The sequence below is a fragment of the Salvia miltiorrhiza genome, chromosome 4 (genome assembly GCF_028751815.1).
Source record: "Salvia miltiorrhiza cultivar Shanhuang (shh) chromosome 4, IMPLAD_Smil_shh, whole genome shotgun sequence".
NCBI classification, from domain to species: domain Eukaryota; kingdom Viridiplantae; phylum Streptophyta; class Magnoliopsida; order Lamiales; family Lamiaceae; genus Salvia; species Salvia miltiorrhiza.
Window position 1 is genome coordinate 43,584,937 of NC_080390.1, and position 23,184 is coordinate 43,608,120.

The 23,184-nt window shown below is 36.6% G+C and overlaps 3 protein-coding genes across 3 annotated transcripts; all 3 read right to left on the minus strand.

Annotated features, from left to right (window-relative positions):
* Positions 1-804: 804 nt before the first annotated feature.
* On the minus strand, positions 805-1,827 carry LOC131021873 (proteasome subunit beta type-1-like). The gene is made up of 4 exons (XM_057951197.1): positions 1,677-1,827; positions 1,444-1,586; positions 1,278-1,364; positions 805-1,030 (listed from the first exon to the last, which is right to left on the minus strand). Exons 1-4 carry the CDS (start codon positions 1,777-1,779, stop codon positions 956-958), a joined length of 408 nt encoding a protein of 135 aa, XP_057807180.1. The 5' UTR covers positions 1,780-1,827; the 3' UTR covers positions 805-955.
* Positions 1,828-8,104: 6,277 nt separating this feature from the next.
* LOC131021872 (8-hydroxygeraniol dehydrogenase-like) lies at positions 8,105-10,030 on the minus strand. Its single transcript, XM_057951195.1, has 4 exons — positions 9,668-10,030; positions 9,356-9,469; positions 8,753-9,266; positions 8,105-8,665 (listed from the first exon to the last, which is right to left on the minus strand). The coding sequence occupies exons 1-4, from the start codon at positions 9,763-9,765 to the stop codon at positions 8,309-8,311; spliced, it is 1,083 nt and encodes a 360-aa protein (XP_057807178.1). The 5' UTR covers positions 9,766-10,030; the 3' UTR covers positions 8,105-8,308.
* A 3,486-nt stretch (positions 10,031-13,516) lies between these two features.
* Positions 13,517-15,419, minus strand: LOC131021875 (probable mannitol dehydrogenase). Its single transcript, XM_057951199.1, has 5 exons — positions 15,229-15,419; positions 14,871-14,984; positions 14,192-14,705; positions 13,955-14,108; positions 13,517-13,866 (listed from the first exon to the last, which is right to left on the minus strand). The coding sequence occupies exons 1-5, from the start codon at positions 15,324-15,326 to the stop codon at positions 13,664-13,666; spliced, it is 1,083 nt and encodes a 360-aa protein (XP_057807182.1). The 5' UTR covers positions 15,327-15,419; the 3' UTR covers positions 13,517-13,663.
* Between the last annotated feature and the right edge of the window lie 7,765 nt (positions 15,420-23,184).

Below are 23,184 nucleotides of genomic sequence, written 5' to 3' on the forward strand. Positions count from 1 at the left end.
ACAACAAATCTTATAAAATATTTTTTGTATTATTTATATAATAGTATTTAACCTATTAACACAATATTAATGCAACTTATTAAACAAAATATAAACAACAAAAAGTCTTATATCACATTAATTCATAGAAATCCAATATAACAAAAGATTATATGTTCAATCTCCAACATAACAAAAGTTAAAATCAAATTGTTCAAAATAGTTTCAAACCAACATCTAAAGATAAAAAGATCAAGAGGAAGATGATAGACGTCCGCTACCATCTAGCTTCGATAGAGCTTGCTCAAACGCCTCATGCTGAGCTCGTAGTTGAGCCTGAATTTGTGCTTGCATCTGTGCTTGTGCCTCGTCTCGCGCCCTCAGCTCAGCTTGCATTTTTTCCTCATTTTGATGGCGCTCTTGTCTCTCTAACTCTAACAGTTCCTGCACCTCCACCTTCTACTGAGCAGTGGAATCAAGCTGGGAGGTCGCTGCAGAATCAGTACTCAATGAACCACCACTTACATGGCTGAGAAGTGAAACCTTTCGAACACATCGAGCTGGACCTCTTCTACGATGACTCCTTTCTCTTTTGCCCATGCATTTAGAAACATAAAGTTAAAAATTTAATTAAGTGAAGTTTATTAAAATAGAAGTAATTACCATTTCCATGGCGTAATCCAAAGTACATCTTGAGCCACCTCTATGCTTTATGATCTTGTTCCTACTCCATCTGGTTCAGAAATCCTATTCTTACGAGCCTTTTCTTCTTTTGCTTTCACATCATCCCGACCCCAATACTCTTTCCAACTTGCCCAATCTCTTCCAGGAATACATGCAGAGAGACTCGATGTGAATGGTGAGGAAACTGAAGTGCCCCAGGAAAATTATGTGCTGAATGAGCCCAAATGAGCGTTCATCGACACTATCTATCTCGTTTCTGGGAAAGCTGGAGCACAAGAAACAGGGAATGGGTCTAATCTTTCCTGAGATCCATGAACTCACGACGGAGACCACTAGCATTCAATACGAGCATCTCCACCTTGTCTCCCTGCAATCGCAAAAAGATTGAGGAAATGAGAATGATTCTTGGTGGGTAATCAAATATCTAAGACGGTTGATCCCTGAATCTCATAGAAGAGTGATCAGAACACTAGTTACTCATAAAAATATATGGTAAACATGGTCAATTTATGAGAGCTTATCTCATGATGTTATAGGGCATGAGTAAACCAAAGAAAAATCATTACACTTGGTCTTACTAACTGGATTGCTTGAGTGAGTGAACACAAACTTACTGTGTAAATATCCCTTTCAGTTGCTGAAACGAAACAGGTTTTGACCAAGTCGATGGCTTCTACCTCTGAAAGTGGAGTCACTGCGTCCTGCAGTTATCATCGTTCATTCAGATATTTAAGGTGGAGGCACAAATGAGTCACAAGACAAGGAAATTCAAAAGCAAACCTTTGCAGGCAACAAAAGAGGACTTGGAGATTTCAGTTGGTTGTCCAAGAAGGGTGTGATAAGAGTTGCACCAGAACCTTGGGCACTGTATCCCACCCGTTCGTAAGATCTGACAGCATCATATGTGAACACACAGCCCTTTCCTTCAATAAATTTCAGAAGGCAGGAAAAGATCAACAAACTAGCAGAAAAGATTTGGGATAATATCCAACTGAAGTAACCTTTACACTTACCCTCACTGTCAAGGCCCCCCAAGACATTGAAAGCATAGTATGGGAAGAAACGTTTGAAGTAGAGGGTATTAGAAAGCAACTGAGCCATTGCAGGGCAGCTCATTTGCTTGTTATGCTGGTGTTGATAAAGCTATAGCAAAGGAAAAAATAAATCGATAAACTTTTTCATCTGTTATAGCTAGATGCAACATATATTGAAGATCCATTCATAAGAAAGCTGTGCATAAGATATTTTTCAAATTATCATTGCTTCTATTAATCATACTCCAGCACAATATATTGAAGATCCATTCATAAGAAAGTTGTGCATAAGGAAAAAATTCATTTGCTCTCTGCATAAAAGAAAAGCATTCAATTCATAATCAATGCATACTAAACAAAAAAGATGGATATAAAAGAGAATCATTGAAGTCATAACCAAGCTAAACTACAAGAGGCGTTGCTATAACTATCAACTCAAGAGATACAAAGTAGTGAATATACAAGCCTTCACCTTAGTTTGCCTACTGAGCATTGGTTAACAATAACTATCATCTCATTCTACAAACTATGACCTGCACATGTTTATATCAGAGCAATGAACAAACTTAAAAAGCTAGCACTCAAGTCTTTGCAATAATAAGGATTTGGTAAGGTAGTACTTCACTAGAACCATATATTGAATGCAACTTCTATTTAAGCACCTAAAATCATGTATCAAAATCTTCCATGCTAATAGAGTACATCTCCATGAACTCGACAACTTTCTCAACAGCTTCATCCTAGCAAATACTCCATAAAATTATGCAAGTTCAGAGCAAAAAAGGAAGGTCAACCTTGAACAGATAACAAAGGGGGATTAAAAGATCAACTTTCCGGTAGCTTTTTCAAGGTTCAGTCAACCGTTTCGAAAGATGAGTTAGGTAGTCAAGTCACAATGTCGACCTATAATGGGGAACGAAGCAGATAGGAAGGAGCATAGATAGACAACCCATGAGAGCTAGTTTCACTAAAAAGGACTACAGGGGAGCCACAAATTGATAAAAGCTATAGTCAAAGAACGACAAGAATTAAGAAATGAACCTTCCTAAGTTCGATTCGCGAGAAGCAGGAAGATGAACATGAAGGTCCTCCAAAAGTCTGTTATTCTTCCTGTAGTAGAATTCTTCCCTAGCCATCCACCAAATCTATTGAAATTGCGTTCCCCCTGCAAAAGTTAAAAAACGAGTACTGATAAAGTTATTTTAATATTAACTAGCCACAAATTTTATGCTTTTAGATACCAAATTAAGACCTATATTCCAGCAAGCATTGCGTATATGTTGCACAATTTATGAATCGATCACAATTGTTAGTGAAATGTTATCAAAGTTGAGCCTTTCCACTTCAAATCCAAACACAATTTATGAATCGATCAGAATTTGACAAGGCATTAGCAAATAGCAAGCACATAAATTCCATAAGCATTGGTTAAGAAGAATGAAAGAAGTAGAAGAGCAACAAACGATAGAAAATTCAAAACGGCCACGGTGAAATCGGAAACGAAATAGGAAATGGCACATTGAGATTTACCTTAATCTTCGGCGAAACAAGCAATAGAACGAATTGTGAGCTTACTTCATGGCTTTTCGCCCATGGAACTTGGCGGAGTGTCAGACGGAGACTTGAGGCGGCGGAGTGGCGGAGTCAGGCGGCGTCCCCATCGAGGTGTTAGGCGGCGGAGTAGTGTAGTCGGCGGCAGCAAATAATTTTTTATTAGGGTAGAGTAGATTGGCGCGGGAGGAAGAAAATAAGAAGGAATTATTAAGAAATTTAACGACAGAATTTATTCCGTAGTTAGATTTAAATTATTTAAATAATTAATATTTAATAATTTTAACTACGGAATTATTCTGTCATTAATTTTAAATTATTTAAATGATATATATTTTTTATTTTTAACTACGGAATTATTCCGTCGTTAATTTTTAATTATTTAAATAATTAAATATTCCTTACTTTTAACTACGGAATAATTCCGTAGTAAACTCTTATGACGGAAATTCCGTCGCTAATTCCGTAGTTAAAATATTTCCGTAGCAAATTTGATGTAGATTCCGTAGTTAATTTTTGAAATTGAAAGTCGTCGTTGATCTGTCGTTATTCCGTCATAATTTTATGATGGAATCCTTTTCCGTCGCTAATTCCGTCGTAGTTTAGCTGTTTTTTTGTAGTGAATATTTTATGATAAATAATGATTTAACAAAAAGACGCAATTTTGCACTATTTTTTAAAAGGTGATGCAATTTTATAATTTTATAAACATTCTTCCTATTATTTTTATTGGTATTTTTGTACAAATATTTATTATTGTTGATTTCGTACAACAAGTTGTTATTGGTTCGTCTACGATAGTGTCAGCTAGAAATTGTAGATTTATGGCGATTTCATCCTTTTTGGATTTGGGATTCGTTCATTATTGATTATGGTTCTCCAATAATTCCTAGATTGTACGAAATCATTTACTATGTCTTCATTCAATAAATCATGTTTTCTTATTTGAAATGCACACTTCTTAAAATGAAAAATCAATACATAACAAATACCTCATATAACTAATTATTTATACAAATGTCATTGATGAGGATGGTATTTGGACATCCGTATTTTCAAGATGAAGGTGGTCCAAATACTCGAATTAATGAACAAGGGAAATTATCTTCAGAGGAGAAAATGAGGAGTAACGGCAGCTTTGCAGAGCTGAGCTGACCAGAAGAGAGTAATTCGAGTCAAGAACGTGTAGAGGTGTCAATCGGCAGAGGAGGAGTATTTCCATGGTCAGAGAAGGAGCATATCCGAGCTTATGGTGAAGGACCATCGGTTACATAGAAGAGAGAAAACAATCTTGAGGGGCGGCAAATTTGAAGAATAAGGACGAAGTGTACTTTTGCGCCTGCAAAAGAGTGCACCAAGGAAATGGTTGTTGTAATCGAATGGCAGGTAGTCCATTTCCACCTTTTTGCAGGAGCCGCTGTCTCTAACCCTCAACTTGTCGGCTGACGTGGAAGATACCTTAAAGTCGATAAGACAATTCTACCCTTGAGTAGAAAGAAGGAAGGAATTGAAAATGACGGAAGTACCCTCCCGTAATCAGAGCGGGAATTACTAAAATAACCCTTATGTAGTATAATCTATAAATAGCTAGAAATCCACGTTGTAACGCACGATTGTTTTTGAAATATACCTGATTTAATGTCTTTACCATTTACTGCTTTTAAAAAGATCCTTCATTCAAAAAGACTGCCGCTAAGACAGTGAACAAAAAAAAGAGAAATAAGAGCATGCGTAGGAGGAGGAAGGGTCGATTCTCAAGCAACTAACACTTAAGGACCATCAACGTTCCCAACTCATGTAAGATTATAAGATTTAAGGTAATAATATTAGTGTTGGTAAGAATCGCCTTCACCAGTCATTGTGACCCACAAATAATTATATCTCTTTACACTTAAAAAAGAATATCTTCATTTTTCTCTCTTTTACTTTGTTAACAAATATTCCTAAAAAAGATTAATTTCTCTCTCATGTTTTATAATGAACTATTCATTTCTTAATATCTGTGTTCATGTGGCCTGTTAATTTGGGACGGGGGGATTATCATTTATTAGCTCTTTCTTTTTTTCTGAACTTGTGTTTATTAAATTATCATTCTTTAATATACGTTATCCATGACATTTTTGTTACAACTTCAAGAATTTGGACCATTTATTGATATTATTGATAGTTTAAGATATTTTTGCTATACCCTAAATAATCTGGGCCTTGAATTGATATTATCAATAGTTGAGTACATTTTTAGACTAGGCGTATAGCTTCAGCCATTGATTGTAATGCGGATGATATTATGTCATTCCTATTGGGCTAGGCCCAAAGATCGAGATTAGACCTGGAAAGTCCAAATTAATTCATGAACTTTGAAAGTTGTCAAAAAATACACGAACTTCAACTTATTTTGTTTTATCTCACGAATTTTGAGAATTGTCAAAAAATACACAATGTTTAGCTCATTTTATTTTTCGACGAAATATATTGTTATAAAAAATGATTCAAATGATAAATGAGGTAGTCAACATAAGAGAAGTCAAAGCAGCAATATCAATCTTTACCAGGATTCGATGGTACCAGCCCTGATGAAATATAGAAATCCTGGTATAATATTACAACGCTGCCAGCCTGCCATAAAAAGATAAGGGAGGTCATTGGTACAGAGATCTCCAAGATACAAATTTAGTTGATGTAACCATTCAATTCTCTACACATGAACTAGTAAAAGACAGAGGAATCCTCGATGCCAATGCATGACAGGCCTGAAAAGATGATTCTATCCTCGACTTAGATTTGTCTATAAATAGATGAAATATTCGTTTTCCATATACGCATGCTATGAATTCACTTTCAAGCAATACAAGTTTTTTGCATTTCTTAATATCAATAGTTGTTTTCTCTTATTTTTTTCATATACAACGTACCGCCTAAGTTGTTTGCCATCATTATTGAAGTCATCATTTTCATTTAGGGTGTGTTTACTTTAGTTGTAAAATTTTTATTGAAAAATAATGAATAAGAAAAAATGAAAAATTATTACATTTTTCTTATTTTTTATTATATGTTTACTAGAAATGAGCAAATGCTGGAAAATATTTTCACAGAACTACTCAAAGATAATACTCCCTCCGTCCGTCCGTCAAAAGTAGACCATTTTGGTTGGGCACGGGATTTAATAAAATTGGTGATGATTTTGATTTAGTGGAGAAAGGGTCCCACCACTTTATAAGATGTGTGGTTGAGATTGAATTTGTAGTGGTTTTTTTGTAAATAAAGAGTGTTTGTAAGGATAAAAGATTAAATTGGGTGGTGGGACCATTTCCATAAGAGGAAAGTGGTCTACTCTTTGCGGACGCCCAATATAGTAAAAGTGGTCTACTTTTGGCGGACAGATGAAGTATTATTCAACACTAAAGAGAAAATGAGTACAAAGGAATTGCCCGAGAAAATATTTCCTACCTGAAAAATGTTCTATCATAAAGTATATCTCGTGGGTTTTAGATATACTTGCTTCCTGAGTCCAGAGCATGCACGTCTCCTTGGTTATTCGAAGATAAGGAGTTATCTACAAGAGTCCTTGGTTCAGCATATCTCTTCTAGGATTTTCTACTGCCTACATCTATAAAAGACCGAAGAGATCATCACATGAATGCTACTGCGTTTTATTACTCTTCTTCAGTTCATAAAGAGTGTTTTGTTGAGTGCTTAGTTCGTTTTTTATGTGGGTAGATGAACTAGTTTGTGTTTGCTGAGTGTGTTTATTGAATTCTTAGTTTGTTCAGCTCGTGTGAGAACAAACTAGTGTGTTATCTTGCTGTTGTTATCTCAAGCAAGGTTGTGGGTGTTCGAATTCTTTTGTTCTTCCTTTACCAGGCTGTTGGTAAAGCTTATTTTCGTGGATGTTGGTGGTGAGTGAGGTTCATTCACACTTAGAGGGTTGATTGTTATTCATATCTCAATTATTCACAGTTGTGAGGGTTTGGAAAGTTATAGAGGCGAGAAAGCTTGAGAGTTTGTCGTGCAAGTCCTTTGTATAACTTATCTTCGCTAGTGAGTAATTTACCTTGGGCGTGATCCCCCAGACATAGGTGTTTTATCACCGAATTGGGTGAACAATTCTTGTGTCAGTGTTGTTACTTTCTGCGATACTTTTACTGTTACTTTGTGTTGCATGTTTTCTGCTACTCTGTGTGTGCAAGGTATATGCAATTGGATAAATAACACTATTTCAGTAAACATGTGAAAACGACGAAAAAATAGTGAAAATATTCCATCAAAATAAATGCACCGTTAGACTTCATCTACAGCTGTATTTTCAACCAGGTAACCTAGACCTCATTATTTTCCTCATATACTACTTCTTTCCTGGCTAGATTTTCGAATTCTACGTGCAAGTTTTCATTATTTTCCCGTTAAATTTAGTACTTCTTTTTGTTGTGGTTAAAGCCCACAACAACAATCGGCGTCGTTGATGGGAATTATTTTGAGTTAAGGTGTTGATGTTCTATCTCTTCTCAGTTTAATTTCGATGTATTTTTATTTATTCGGTTTTGGCTGTTTTGTTCCTGTTGGGTCGATTAATAGCAAATATGCACCGTTTTAGTCTCTTTATTTGTATTTTTAATGTTCGTTAAATTAGGTGTTTAATAGCAAATATGTATGGTCCCCAAGGGAACATCAAGTGGTGCGACATCCTGTGTGTGAACAGTGAGGTCCCGGGTTCAAACCCCACTGCTCCCCCTCCCCAACTTCCCCAAGTCAAAAAAAAAAAAAAATAGCAAATATGTATGACTATACAACGAACAAATGTATTAAATTTGAAGACAAGCCAAACAAGTCGAAAATTTTAAATGAAGGAGCTAGCGAGCGAATATGAAGGCGGCTTATATTTGTAAAATGTAAATAAAGTGGATATTTAACAAGTGACGTGCATCACTTATTGAAAACAAAAGCATATTACACTCTTCCATCCAAAACCACAGCTTAAGACAAACCAACAGCGAAAATATTTAAAAAAATTAAATAAACTGGACAACAGAAGAACAACACACTCTTCCATCAGAAAGCTCAGCTTAAGATTGCTGGAAGGTGTTGGCTACGTCTATCACGAAGCGGTACTTCACATCTGCTTTAGCCAGACGCTCTAGCGCAGTGTTAACGTAATCTGCTGAAATTAATTCAATATCTGCCTTTATATTGTGCTTGGCCGCGAAATCAATCATTTCCTGCGTCTCTTTCATTCCTCCAATCCCACTCCCAGATATCATCTTTCTCCCTGCAAGTAGAGGAAACACTGGTAGCTCAAGAGGCTTGTCCGGGGCACCAAGCATCACCAGCTTTCCATGAGCTTTCAATAGCCCAATGAGTGGCATCAAAGGGTGATAAGCTGATACTGTATCAATAATACCATCCATTGTTCCCATAGCAGCCTATGAGTAATAAAGTCAACATTAATTAATTTAGTGCTGATGAATTGATAATGGTAATGAAACAGAGCTGAGGATGAAGAATTTTACCTGCATTTCATCTGCATCTTTACTGATCAAGAATGAATCTGCGCCCAAATTTGACAGTGCTTCATCCTTCTTGTTAGGGGAGGTGCTGATGACTGTGACCTTAGAACCAAAAGCCTTGGCAAATTTAACGGCAACGTGGCCTAGTCCGCCCAAACCTACAACTCCGATGTGCATGCCGGGTTTGTCTAGTCCAAAGTATCTCATGGGGCTGTAGGTGGTGATGCCTGCACATAGAAGAGGAGCAGCAGAATCCAAGGGCATGTTGTCGGGGATACGCACGATGAAATGCTCTTCGGCAACCATGATATCAGAGTAACCACCATATGTGATGCTTCCATCATGGTAATTGGCACTGTAAGTGGGGATGATTTTGGGGCAGTAATTCTCAAGATCCTCTTTGCAGCTCTCACATGATCCACATGAGCCCACCATGCATCCCACACCAACTTTGTCTCCAACTTTCACCTTCTTCACCTTCTTTCCCACCTCTGTTACCACTCCCACAATCTCATGCCTGCATTAGCATTGCAGATCATCAATTATAGTAAATAATTTTGTTGGTTTGTAAAATGATTAACAAGTAGAAAGCAGAAAGAAACGCACCCTGGAACCAGAGGATACTGAGAGATGCCCCATTCGTTCTTGAGGTAATGAAGATCCGAGTGGCAGATCCCACAATACAACACTTTCAGCTGCACGTCTTCATCACCAGTGGCCCTGCAGATACGCCATCAAATATTAAGTATTAATTTCTACCAATTGCTAAATTTAATCAATCTACGATCATAAGCTTAAAAACACTAGACCAAAAAGATTGAGATAATCAAGGTCTTTTCATACTTTTTAATTGGGACTCCTCATAGAAACTTGTTAGCACTAATCTGATTGTTAATGAGAGAGAGAGAGGAAAAGCACCTTCTGGAAAATTTGAAAGGAGAGAGATGGCCAGATGAGTCTGCGGCAGCCAATCCGAAGGCCTTGACGGGGTGCTCTGTTTCGGGTGATTTCGCCATTTAAGAATATGAAATTAGTAATAAGAAAGCAAAGAGTATAGAAAATTGAGAGATTGGAAATGAGTTAGGTGATGTTTGGCAGAAGGTGTAAGAGTGGTATTTATAGGGAAGAGTAGTGACGTTCGTCCCGGCTGCCGTGGTGTGAATACTCAAAGCGATAAGCGTAGACTGTTACAGTTGAGTCAAGAAAGCCAACTCAATTTTTTTTTGCAATATTTTATCAACTAGTAGGAGAAGGAGGGGTGTCACAATTCGAACCTTCTTCAAAACTCATTCTAGATTCTAATATGTTTTAATCAATTCCACCGCACACTTAACCGTTCAACATCAATTGCTCCGATAAATGTCACATTTTTACTTTCTGTTTAGACTTGAAAATCTATTTATTCTAGACACCTTGAAGTTTCAATTCAGGTGGAGTATAAAATTCCAAATATTCCACCCGTGTATTAATATGTGTTCCATTTCACCTTTTTTCTTGTTTTGTTTAATAAATGTTTCATTTTAAAAATTTAGAGTAAACTGTTCATATTCTTTCTAATATAACTCTATTCAATACTTTTTTGTAATTTAACTATAACAATCTTCTATATAATAAGAAAATAGGGTCTACCTATGTGGCAGCCTAAAATCACATAATTTGAATTCTACTTCATTCTAATTATCATGACAAATAATTCCACATCATCTCTGAATTGCATTCCACATATTGTAGAATCTAAATAAATTATAAATATTATACTTCCTCCGTCCCGCTGATTTTGAGGTGTTTCTTTTGGACAAGGGAAATAAGGAGCTATTGTTTAATTATTTAAGTATGTTTGTGAATTTATAGTTGAGTAGTTATTTATATAATTAATTATTTTAAATTATTTTTAATATAAAATATAAATTAATCAAATATGAATTAATCTATAGTTATTTTTATATATAAATTAATTATTTATATAATTAATTTAATCATAAATTATTCAGTTTGTCCAATTAATAGTTATAATTTTATTTGAAACTTTAATTTGGTAACTTTTTGTTATTGAGAAATTAAATTTGGCCTTTATAATTGAGAGAAAAATATTCTTAATACAAAGACATTGTTTATATATTGTTACAACTAAAAATATATTACATATATTCTTATTAAAACAATCGATATATATTACATAATTACATGCTATTAATACATATTGCACAAATTCTTCTATCAAAATGCATGTATGTATCAGACGGGTTCTATCCGCTCCGACCCGACCCATTCATCGAACCGGCCCTGACCCAATTTTAAATATATATAAATTAATTTTTTCATTTTCCTTTATCGATTTTTCACTATTTTTTCTCTCTTCTCTCTCTACCAGATCTGCTTGACCTCCAGCGCAACGACCTTCAGCACGACAAACTCTAGCAGAAGGTCGCCAACGACCAGAGACAAACCTACATGTCGCGGTGTGGGGGCACGTGCCCCCATAACTTTTTTATTAAATATATACATATTTACATATCTGTATAGATATTTAATTAAAAATATATAATAAATAAGCAACCTTTAAGCCTCCCAATCCTTAATACATTACATATTATGCACATAAGAGTTTCATTTACCCATTTTTATTTATCTACAAAAAACAAACAAACAAGTGTTAATACTCCTAAATAAACAACCACTTCACTTTTTAAACTATTATATCTTATTTATCTATAAATTGTACTTTTATTTCAATTTTTAACTAATAATATACATTTATTTCATTTGTTTGTATTAATACTATCTAAAAGAATTTAGTGCCCCAAATTAACACAAGTAATACTGTGAATTCGTAAGAGTAATGTTAGCAGGAATGTTGATAACAGAATATTAATAACATTTAAGCTAACATACATCGAAAAATAAAGAACACACATGAATATTTTTTTCACGGATTATATAACTATAACCCGTGAGTGCTTCAAGGCTAAATTCACTATGATCATCAACAATATACAATACACATTTAGATATCTCTAGTAATCTATCTTTACATATTAGCTGCCTAAAATAAATCTATCTATCTACTATCTGTACTAAAATATTGAATCAACACAAAAAACCAAAATAGCCGAATAACAAATGTTACTCGGACAAAGATTAGTTTGCTACGCTCCAATGTCCTCGATCTTCAATCTTTGCCCTTGACCTCCTGTCAATACAGAGTAAGTCTTTATAGATTGGCTGCCTAAGACTCCTCCGTCAAAGCAAGACTTGAAGAACTAGTGTCATGTTTGCAGCAAGACAAATGACGAGTTGGTTGTGAGCAAATGTTAGGTCGGTGAAAATGCACCCCCAAAACATAAGAAGGACAGAGACTTCTTACTGCTTTTATAGACCTCCGAGTCGTGGTTAGTTTGCCCCACTTCCCACTTTCAGAAGCTTCATATAACTGCTGCAATACACCTTTGAAAACTGCCACTCGACAAGCCACGAATGTTGGTTGAAAAGATCATGAGTCCTGAAAAATAGGAACAAACTGCCCAGTACTTATGACCATGATTAACCACCATTCCACTTATTAAAAACGTGGTCAACTACCACAAAACCTTTATTCCACAACCAAAGACTAATAAACCGTGAAAGGAAGGTAAAGATCAATTTACTTGGTTAAATAAGAAATTAAATTAATTTAATTTAACAAATAAATAATTTTAAGTAAATAAATTATTTCTTTAATTTGATTTGGCCATAAAAGAAAATATTTTCTTTTACAAATTTTTGATATAAAATTTAGATTTCATATTGACTTTTATGAAATTTTACCAATTGAAATATTAAAAAAAATGATATAATTTAAATTCCCATTAATTTATTACGATACATTACCAATTGAAATACTCCACCGGTCTCAACTTTTAGCATCCAATTGAAAGTGACACGAGTTTTAATAAAGTGATTGAGTGTATTGTGGGTGGGATAAGGATCCCACTTTTTATGTGAGTATTAAAATAAATAAAGTAGAGTAAGAGTCTCACCTTCTCTTACTAAAAGTAAAAATGAATATTAAAATGTGGAACATACAAAAAACATAAATATGAATACTAAAAACTAAGACGGATGAAGTACTAAATAAAGCTGTAATTACCATCACAGAAGAACTAATTAGCGATTGTAGATCACATAGATAGTTCCTTAAGCGTAGTGTCATTTTTGAAATCCAATAATTTTAACCCCATAGCTTAAATTAACAATTCAACTAAAATTAAATAAATGGATTGTTTAATATTATAAGATGACTTATTTTCTTGTGATGTAATTTGTACATAAGAATTTTTATTGCTTAGCGTAATTCATCTATTTTCTTTTATCCCTTTTTTTTTTATAAAGTAGAGTATAATTTTATTGAATCTCTTATCAAATAGTAATCACCACCATCATATATAATAGGCATACAGCATAGTCTATATAACATCACCATATTTTTATATATATTTTTTATTTTAATTCTCCAAGTATTTATTTAAATTATCTCATCACACATTGATTTTTATGAGATATCACCAAATGAGAACTTATATAAAAATAGCACAAAATCTTGGATACATCCAGGTGTACCGTACAACCGGATTGATCCGTACCCAAAATAGTGTTATTTATATGATTTGGGTCAGAATATGGGTTCAAGTCAGGTTACGAGTCTAAGTCTAAGTGAAGGTGCAACCCAGTTATACAGTACACTTGGGTGTACTAAGACCACCTCTATAAATATTGTTTGAGGGTGTTCGCTGCACCAAATGAAATTTCCGAGTATCACCCCTTTATTGAAATATATGAGTAGCCATGTATAAAATCTGAAAGAAAATCTAAAGGAAGGAGCGAATATGAAACCTATACATATTAGGATATTCTCTTCAATGGAAAACCAAGAGTAGCTCAATATTGTTTGAGGGTGTTGCCTACATCAATCACAAACCGATACTTCACATCAGCTTTGGCAAGCCGCTCCATCGCAGTGCTAATGTAGTCTGTCGAAATCAATTCAATATCTGCCTTTATATTGTGCTTCGCCGCAAACTCAATCATTTCCTGCGTTTCTTTCATCCCTCCATTCCCACTTCCACATATCATCTTTCTCCCTACACAATATCATCAATATAAACAAATAACCCATTTTAATGGATATATTGAAGAATTAATTATATACTATATGAATGAGTTTTGCACCTGCAAGTAGAGGAAAGACTGGTAGCTCCAGAGGCTTTGCTGGTGCTCCAACTAGGATAAGCTTTCCGTGAGCCTTCAATAGCCCAATAAGCGGCATCAAAGGGTGCGCTGCTGATACTGTATCAATAATGCCATCCATTGTTCCCACACCACCCTATTTTCACAAAACACTCCACTTTAACTTAGTCTTGATCAATTGACTCACAAATTTGCATTTTTACTGAACAAGAAAACTACCTGCATTTCATCTGCATCTTTACTGATCAAGAAAGAATCCGCGCCCAAATGAGAAAGTGCTTCCTCCTTTTTGTCAGGGGAGGTGCTAATGACTGTGACCTTAGAACCAAAAGCCTTGGCAAATTTAACGGCAACATGACCTAGTCCACCCAAACCCACAACTCCGATGTGCATCCCGGGTTTGTCTAGTCCAAAGTATCTCATGGGGCTGTAAGTGGTGATCCCTGCACATAGAAGAGGAGCAGCAGCATCCAAGGGGATGTTGTCGGGGATACGCACAATAAAATGCTCTTCGGCAACCATGATATCAGAGTAACCACCATATGTGATGCTTCCATCACGGTAATTGGCACTGTAAGTGGGGATGATCTTGGGGCAGTAATTCTCAAGATCCTCTTTGCAGCTCTCACATGATCCACATGATCCCACCATGCATCCCACGCCAACTCTGTCTCCTACTCTCACCTTCTCGACCTTCTTCCCTACTTCTGTTACCACTCCTACCATCTCATGCCTGCAACTCAACAGAGTAGATAAGATTTCATTAGTCAGACTGTAACACCACAAATGTGAAGTAACGGTGTTCATTTCTTGGATATATATTCCAGCAAGTATTCTAGAATTTGTTGGAAAGTCAGAAAAGTGTAAGAAAATTAAAAAGAAGAGGGCAGAAACGCACCCTGGAACAAGAGGATACTGAGAGAATCCCCATTCGTTCTTGATGTGATGAAGATCGGAGTGGCAGATTCCACAGTACAACACTTTGAATTGCACGTCTTCATCACCAGTAGCCCTGCAAATAAGCCGTCAAATATTAAGTAATTGCAAACATTATCAATATACGATCAAAAGTATTTCTCTAAAAAAAATAAAAATGTACGATGAATAGCTTTAGTAGAGTAGGCGAAAAAGATTGAATTACTGAAGATTGCCATACTTGTAGTTGAGACTCCGAAAATAATCGATTACAAGAATAAAGTGCAATATATACAATATTTAGATTCTTAATGAGAGAGAGAGGGAGAGAGGAAGAGCACCTTCTGGAAAATTTGAAAGGGGAGAGATGGCCAGATGAGTCAGTGGCAGCCAATCCAAAGGCCTTGACAGGGTGCTCTGTTTCCGGTGATTTCGCCATTTAACAAAATGTATATATGTTTTGGTAATTAGAAATATGAAAGCAAACAATATAGAAAAAGAGAGAATGCAAATGAATGTGTGATTCTTTGGCAGAAGGTTTAAGAGTTGTATTTATAGGAAAGAGTGTAGCCATATTTGTGTGATGATGCATCTGCTTAGCGCTGCAGGTGTGTGAATACTCAGGGCTACCTTCTCGAAACTTTTTCTCCAACATATAGTTTTTTTTTCTGGAGCATATACACTTTCAACTCTTCAACACCAACTGCTGTTGTAAATTGACTGTGAATAAAAGTATACGACTACTACAAATATTAGTTTCACAGAAGGCCTTCATGGTGCTCCTCCTCTTGCGACTTTGCGTCTCTACTTGTGATCAACTTTTCTATTTCATTTTTTTTCCGAGGGAATTCTTTTAATTAGTTTTGTGCACTGAATCCATATTATATAACTATCAGGGTCGTTGTATAGCATTATATAGTAATCCATCCGTCGCCCATAAATATACATAATTGATCATGACACTTATTTTAATAGAAAATTATTTTAAGTATTGATAGTGGAGAAAAGATCTCACACTAAAGATATTGTCAAATAAATTGTGGGTAAATATGTATAAATTATAAGGGTAAAATTATAAAAATTATGTGTAGGATAATGTCTAAAAATATAATGTGCATAAATTTGGAAGACATATCAAAAATGCAAGATATACATAAATATGGGATACAGAGAGAGTATTATTTATAAGAAATCTAGAATTAAATTCTCAAAAAAAAAAAACAAAGAAAAAAAAGAAACGAGAATTAATGCTCTTTATCTACACAGCCACACTCATGAATAATAATATACACAAAAACTTTGGTACAATCGGATGTACGTACAATTGGGTTGACCCATACCTAAATCATGACCCACATCTTTATCTAAACCTACATCCTAATTCAAATCGTGTAAATGACACTATTCAGTTATACAAATGACACTGCCTATAATTGACACTACTCGGTTATATAAATGACATTGTAACATTTTAAATGTTATAGTGTCATTTTCATTCTTATAGTATTATTTTAAAAATTATAATGTCAATTACAGAAAGTGTCATTTATATTTCTAATAGTGCCAAATATATACAGTGTTATTTATAATGTTATAGTGTCATTTATACACAGTGTCATTTGTATAATCGAATGGTGTTATTTACACGATTTGCATCAGGATGCGAGTTTGGATCAAGATGCGGGTCAGGGTGTGGTTACGACTTACAGTCAATCCGTTTGTACAATACACCCAATTGTACCCAAAACCACCTCATTAATATATGTAAACTGATGAATAATAGTGGGGTCAATATATAGCAACGTACATGTAATTAAAACAAAACTAATTATAAAGATGATTATTTGTATGTACAAGAAGTTATAACAAAAATAAAAGTTATTGTAAAAATTAGGAATAAGAACTAATTTCAATCTTTTATTTATTTTAAAAATACTATTATGATATGAAGTTATCATTCACCATTTTTTATTCACTTTGTGTGTTAGAGGATAACAAAATAATTTTCGCGAATTATCCTGTGCGACGGTTCGACCCGGCTCCAAACCCGCGCTCCTGATTCGGAACCCTGACCCGCTTGGATTTGACCCGTGCTCCCAATTATTACATTTGTTTATAATATCTGTTACTTTTAATAAGCATAATATATACATTTGTTCGCATAAATATATATTTATATTAATATAAGTAGTTAACTTCAATAATGTGAAAATTGTAATATTTTAAAAATATTATCTTTTTTTATAATAATAATAATTAATTTTTATTACAACAATAATTACAATTAATATAATATTTTTGAAAAATGGTTAATTGCCACTAAATTCAAAAGCTTTTTGAGAATTCGCGATATTCTCACCAACTTCAAAATAGGCGTATAAATACATGAATTGAAAATCCGTTCTTAATGTTCCCAAACTAAGAAAAAAACCCCAAATTGAAGGTGACGTGGACTACCGTAAATACAGCGTGGCATAGTTGGCGGTGCAAGAAAACGACGTCGTTTTTTTTAAAACAATACGACGTCGTTTTGATTTCCAACGACAATTAAAAAAGAAAAAGAAAAATTGGGGCTGTGATTTCCAGGTCGCCGGCGAGAGCTTCAAGCTCGGATGGCGGAGCCGCCACTGCCTTGAATCGCGGCCTCCCTCCTTGAGTTGTGCTCTAGGCCCCAAATCGCAGCCTCCCTCGTCTCTGGTCTCCCTCTCCTTTCTATTCTCTTCCCTCTCCCCTCTCTCGATCTAAGCTTCCCAGCTAGACCAGAACACCCCCGCTGCCGTTGCTCACGATTCGAGCAACAACAATGGAAAATCAAGGATTCGAGCAACAAGAAGAAGGGGGGAGCGACTCGCCCCTCCCCTCCACGCGGCGTGGCCTCCCTCCTCGCGGCCTCCTCGCCGCTGTTGCTCCTCCTAAAACCGGGCCGCTCATCACCCCTCGTGCCCTAGGCCCCAAATTGCAGTTTTAGAAAACGCACCCTAGCCACCATCATCTCCACCCCTGCCTTTTTCCGACCTAGTGAAGAAGGCCCAAGATTCCGGCTTCAAAATCAAGCTCATCACAATCGAATTCCCACAGAGATTTCGGCCTCCCCGACCACCTCCAAGCGCCACCTCACCCTCCTGGTCTCCTCTTTCTCCTGCCGTCACCGAGCCCTTCCATCCCACGAAAACGATGCCGCATCCACGAACGACGGCGGCGCGGTGGCGTTTGCCTGGGCAGACGAACGACGGCACAACGCGGTGGTAGCGTTTGTCGCCTTGTTCCGACAGATCGAGGAGAGGGATGAGAGAGGGGAGAGGGGGATTAGGTGGTCGAAGGGTTGGGGAAGGGGGTAGGTTTGGGGGGTGTTTGGGGATGGGGGTAGGATTTTTTTATTTTTTTTGTAAATTAATTTATTTATAAATTATTATATTTTATTAAAATAAGATTATTAAAAAAAATGAAAAAATGACATGTAATACCTAATTGCCATGTATTTGACACATATTCAGTGATTGCCACATCATTTCGCCGGAGTTCATAATTTTAGGAACATTAAGAACGAATTCTCAATTCTTGTATTTATACACCTATTTTGAAGTTGGTGAGAATATCGCGAATTCTCCAAAAGCTTTTGAATTTAGCGGCAATTAACCCTTTAAAAAATTACATTTCTCCATATCAAATATTACTTTTTATTATAACAATGATTATTTTTAATAAGCATAAATAATTACATTATTATTTGATCAAATAATTATTATCGTAAGAAAAAGTAATTATTGATATGTATAATGTTTTATATTAAATGAAGGTAAATATTTATATTAATATAAGTATACATTTGTGCGACCAAATGTATATCTTATGCTTATTAAAAATAAATACTCCTATTAGGGTTTAGTGTTCAGGTTTACGATTTAGGGTTTACTTTATAGAATTTAGGGTTTAGAAAATATAATACTTTATATTAAATGGAGGTAAATACTAATTATAACATATTTTTCTCCATTATCAATACACTTTACCACTTTTTCTTAAAACTCGTGCCGTCCCCAAAGAGGAACTTATTTTGGGGACGGAGGGAGTATATTTTATTTAAGGGTTAAAGTACAGATTAGCCCCTAAAGTGGACACCCCTATAGCGTTGGGCTCCCCAGACTCGACCGAGGCCCAAATAACTCCCCATAGCCCGTAGAAATACTACACTTAAGCCCATACCTCAAACGGCCCACTTAACGCCGTTTTCTTCGATTTTTAATTTATTTTTTTATTTTTGCGTGGGCCCACCTAATGTTTACGCGGGTTACTCTACCAAGAATATGAATACGAAGAGTCTTCTTCCATTTTGCAAACCTACATTCTTCAGACTTCCTCTTGGTGATCTGGCGATTTGTTCGTTCGATTTCTTCAAATCAGTGGAGTGCTCCGGCGACGAAGATAATCAAATACTTCAAATATGTAAGTATTGCTTAAACTTGAGTGTTGTGAACAGTGTTTTCAGAGCATGCAAACCGTTGCAAATCATGTATTGAATGTTTACTTTGTGTTATTGTCGTGTTTTGGTTGTGCAGAATGATGCCTGGTTCGAAAGTGAATTTTGTTTTCAATTACTGGGGTTTTTGGAAGAAAGATGCTAAAACTGGTAAATTGTTATATGATGGTTGGAATTCGGAGAATATAGAAGATACTTTGGAAAATATGACTTTGGATAGAATTGTGAATGTATTCGAATCTTGCCTAAAGTGGGGAGGCCGAAGAAAAATAGAGTTAGAGCCCCTACAGAGCCAAAATTGAAGCACAAACTTTCAAGAGTTGGAAAGGTGCAACACTGCAGCCTCTGTGGAAGTAAAACCCACAAGAAGGACAGATGCTCCAAAAGGCCATCAAAGGTGAGTATTTCAGTTTATATGCACATGTTTTTTTCCATGAAAACTGACTTCATGTATTTTTCCATGTAGTTGGTTCAAGAGTCACAGGCCTCCACATCCTCCAATCAAAGAAAGAAGAATACAAGAGGAGCTTTGTTGAGTATCGACCCTCGTCGTCGTTGTTGAAGGCTTCCTTCGACTTTGGGCAGCCACAGCGCAGCTACAAAGCCGCAAAACAGCAGCTGCACAGCGGTGCAGCAACGAGGTAGCAGCAGCCTCGACAACCTGCAAGGAAAAACACACAAAGAGAGGAACAAGGGGCGTCGATCTTCTCGGCTCAGGTACAGCTCTCTTCCTCTCGATCACGCACACACTAAGCCACGAAGAATCACAAAGGGGACGTTGCTCTCGCCGGCACCACAATCAGCCAACAAGCCTTACACCTTCACCGGTAGCACCTCCACACAAAGGAAGAACACTAAGCAATTTTCATCCGCTCTACAGCCACAGACCAAGGGCTCTTTAAATAGCCTACCATAGAAGGATCTAGAGAAGGAAGGTGAAGAGGTTCATGGGGGAGAAGAAGCGCAGGGGTCACAGCCCCAAAAGGGCACTAATTTTCGACTGGAAGGGGGAAATGGGAGGGCTGCCAAAATAAGGAGGATAGGGCATGGGCTTGTTGGGCCAAATTTGGGCCAACTAACAACATCTCCACCTTTGGCCCAATCACGGTATTGTGTGCATCAAAGAGGAAGCTGTACCATAATCATCATCGCCGAGCCCCCTGTTAAATCACAAAGAAATAACAGGGAAACACAAGACCACAAAGGTCAACGGGTAAACTAACCAAGTCAATTCCTGCAAAACACAAACAAGAGAAAGACAACCACCAAACACGAAGCACACTAACACAAAGTTAGTCTAGCACAAAGGGCCACAAAGAGCTAGCACAGATCACAAAGTACACATGATCACGAAGATAACATGCGACACAAACGGTCATCACAAAGTAAAACTCACAAAGCCACATAGACACAAAGCTACTAATCAATCACAAAGACACTAAGCCACAAAGACTCACATAGTCATTAAGGCAATAACCAACGAAGTCTCACAAAGCCACAAAGCCTAAACAATCACAAAGAACAACACTAAGGCATTAAGAAAGAGCTCCACCTTAGAACACATTACTATTGGTTTCATTACCAATTACATTAGCATGCTCTACATCTTGTTTTTTCTTAGGGTGAGGACAATTCTTAATATAGTGACCAGTTTCACCACAGTTATAGCACTTCCTAGGCTTATATCTATGATTAGACTTATCATTAAATCTCTTTTCACCCCTAACATGCATGACTTTGTCCGGTTCTTGAACACAAATATTAGAATTTAAATCTAATTCCTTATTCTTTAAAGCACTCACAACAGTGTCAAGCGTCACATTATCTCTACCATACTTAATAGCAGATTTAACATCACTGTAAGAGTCAGGAATAGCATTTAAAAGAGCATACGGAGCATACTCATCAATATGTTTATCACCCGCCAGTTTTATATCTTGAACTAACTTAGTGAATTCATCAACATTTTCATCAATTTTCTTATTCAAATCAAGTTTGAAACGGAAAAATCTTTCAATCAAAAATTTCTTAGACGGCAACGAGGTTCCAGTGTACAACTCCTCTAACTTAGACCATAGTTCTTTAGCAGAAGTCATTCTCCCTACTTTTCTAAGAACACACTCAGACAAGTTGAGAACAATAGCAGACAAGGCAAGACGATTCAATTGAGTTTTCTTTTTCTCATCAACATCTTCATCATACGAATCATCAATTACTTGATAAATATTTTGTTGAATTAAAATACATTCCATTTTCTGCTGCCAAAAACCGAAGTCCGTTTTACCATTAAAAGGAGCTAAACCATAATTTGCCAAAGAAGACATCGCAACACGAAGCAAATAATCACAAAGACTCACAAAGATTGACAACCACAGAGTTTACAGCGGAAGTAAAAATAAGAGACCAAAAACACTATTGAGTATCGACCCTCGTCGTCGACCAAAATAGTAACAGCGAAAAAATAATTAAATCAGAAAACAGAATTCGACACACGAATCCTAGATATCTACCAGCAGATAAGCACCAAGCCTAAACTGCACCAGATGGCAGCAACTAGAAATTGAAAAATAAGAGAGGTTTAAGCCGCTTTACCAGAGCGGGATCCTAAGGTCAGGACCCCGACTTACCAATGCGACGACGAGGTCAACCGTGGCTCTGATACCACTGTTGAGTATCGACCCTCGTCGTCGTTGTTGGAGGCTTCCTTCGACTTTGGGCAGCCACAGCGCAGCTACAAAGCCGCAAAACAGCAGCTGCACAGCGGTGCAGCAACGAGGTAGCAGCAGCCTCGACAACCTGCAAGGAAAAACACACAAAGAGAGGAACAAGGGGCGTCGATCTTCTCGGCTCAGGTACAGCTCTCTTCCTCTCGATCACGCACACACTAAGCCACGAAGAATCACAAAGGGGACGTTGCTCTCGCCGGCACCACAATCAGCCAACAAGCCTTACACCTTCACCGGTAGCACCTCCACACAAAGGAAGAACACTAAGCAATTTTCATCCGCTCTACAGCCACAGACCAAGGGCTCTTTAAATAGCCTACCATAGAAGGATCTAGAGAAGGAAGGTGAAGAGGTTCATGGGGGAGAAGAAGCGCAAGGGTCACAGCCCCAAAAGGGCACTAATTTTCGACTGGAAGGGGGAAATGGGAGGGCTGCCAAAATAAGGAGGATAGGGCATGGGCTTGTTGGGCCAAATTTGGGCCAACTAACAACAAGCTTCACATGCTGGACTAGGGTTGTATACCAATATTGAGACTGGAAAGCAGGTTCTCAATGTAAGTGCTCAACATTTATGATACTCTCAATTTCGCATGCAATAAGCTATAAATCTGATCTGCTATTGTTTTCATTACACAGCCTGGGGGATCTTCATCTATTGTTTTCATTACACAGCCCGTTGCAGGTGGGCCCACGCAAAAATAAAAAAAAATTAAAAATCGAAGAAAACGGCGTTAAGTGGGCCGTTTGAGGTATGGGCTTAAGTGTAGTATTTCTACGGGCTATGGGGAGTTATTTGGGCCTCGGTCGAGTCTGGGGAGCCCAACGCTATAGGGGTGTCCACTTTAGGGGCTAATCTGTACTTTAACCCTTTATTTAATAATTATGATATTTTAGAAATTTTATTACATAGTTTATTTATTTATGTACACAATACTAGTTAAAATACATAATGTAGAAAATCACCACTTTCATGTTTCATAAACAAATACAAGTGTATATTCAATAAATTCAAAAGTATGCCGGAACCAGGAACCAAACCGGAGGTCAGTTTTACATGCTTATGAGTAAAGTGTGGAAAGTGGGAACAATATGCA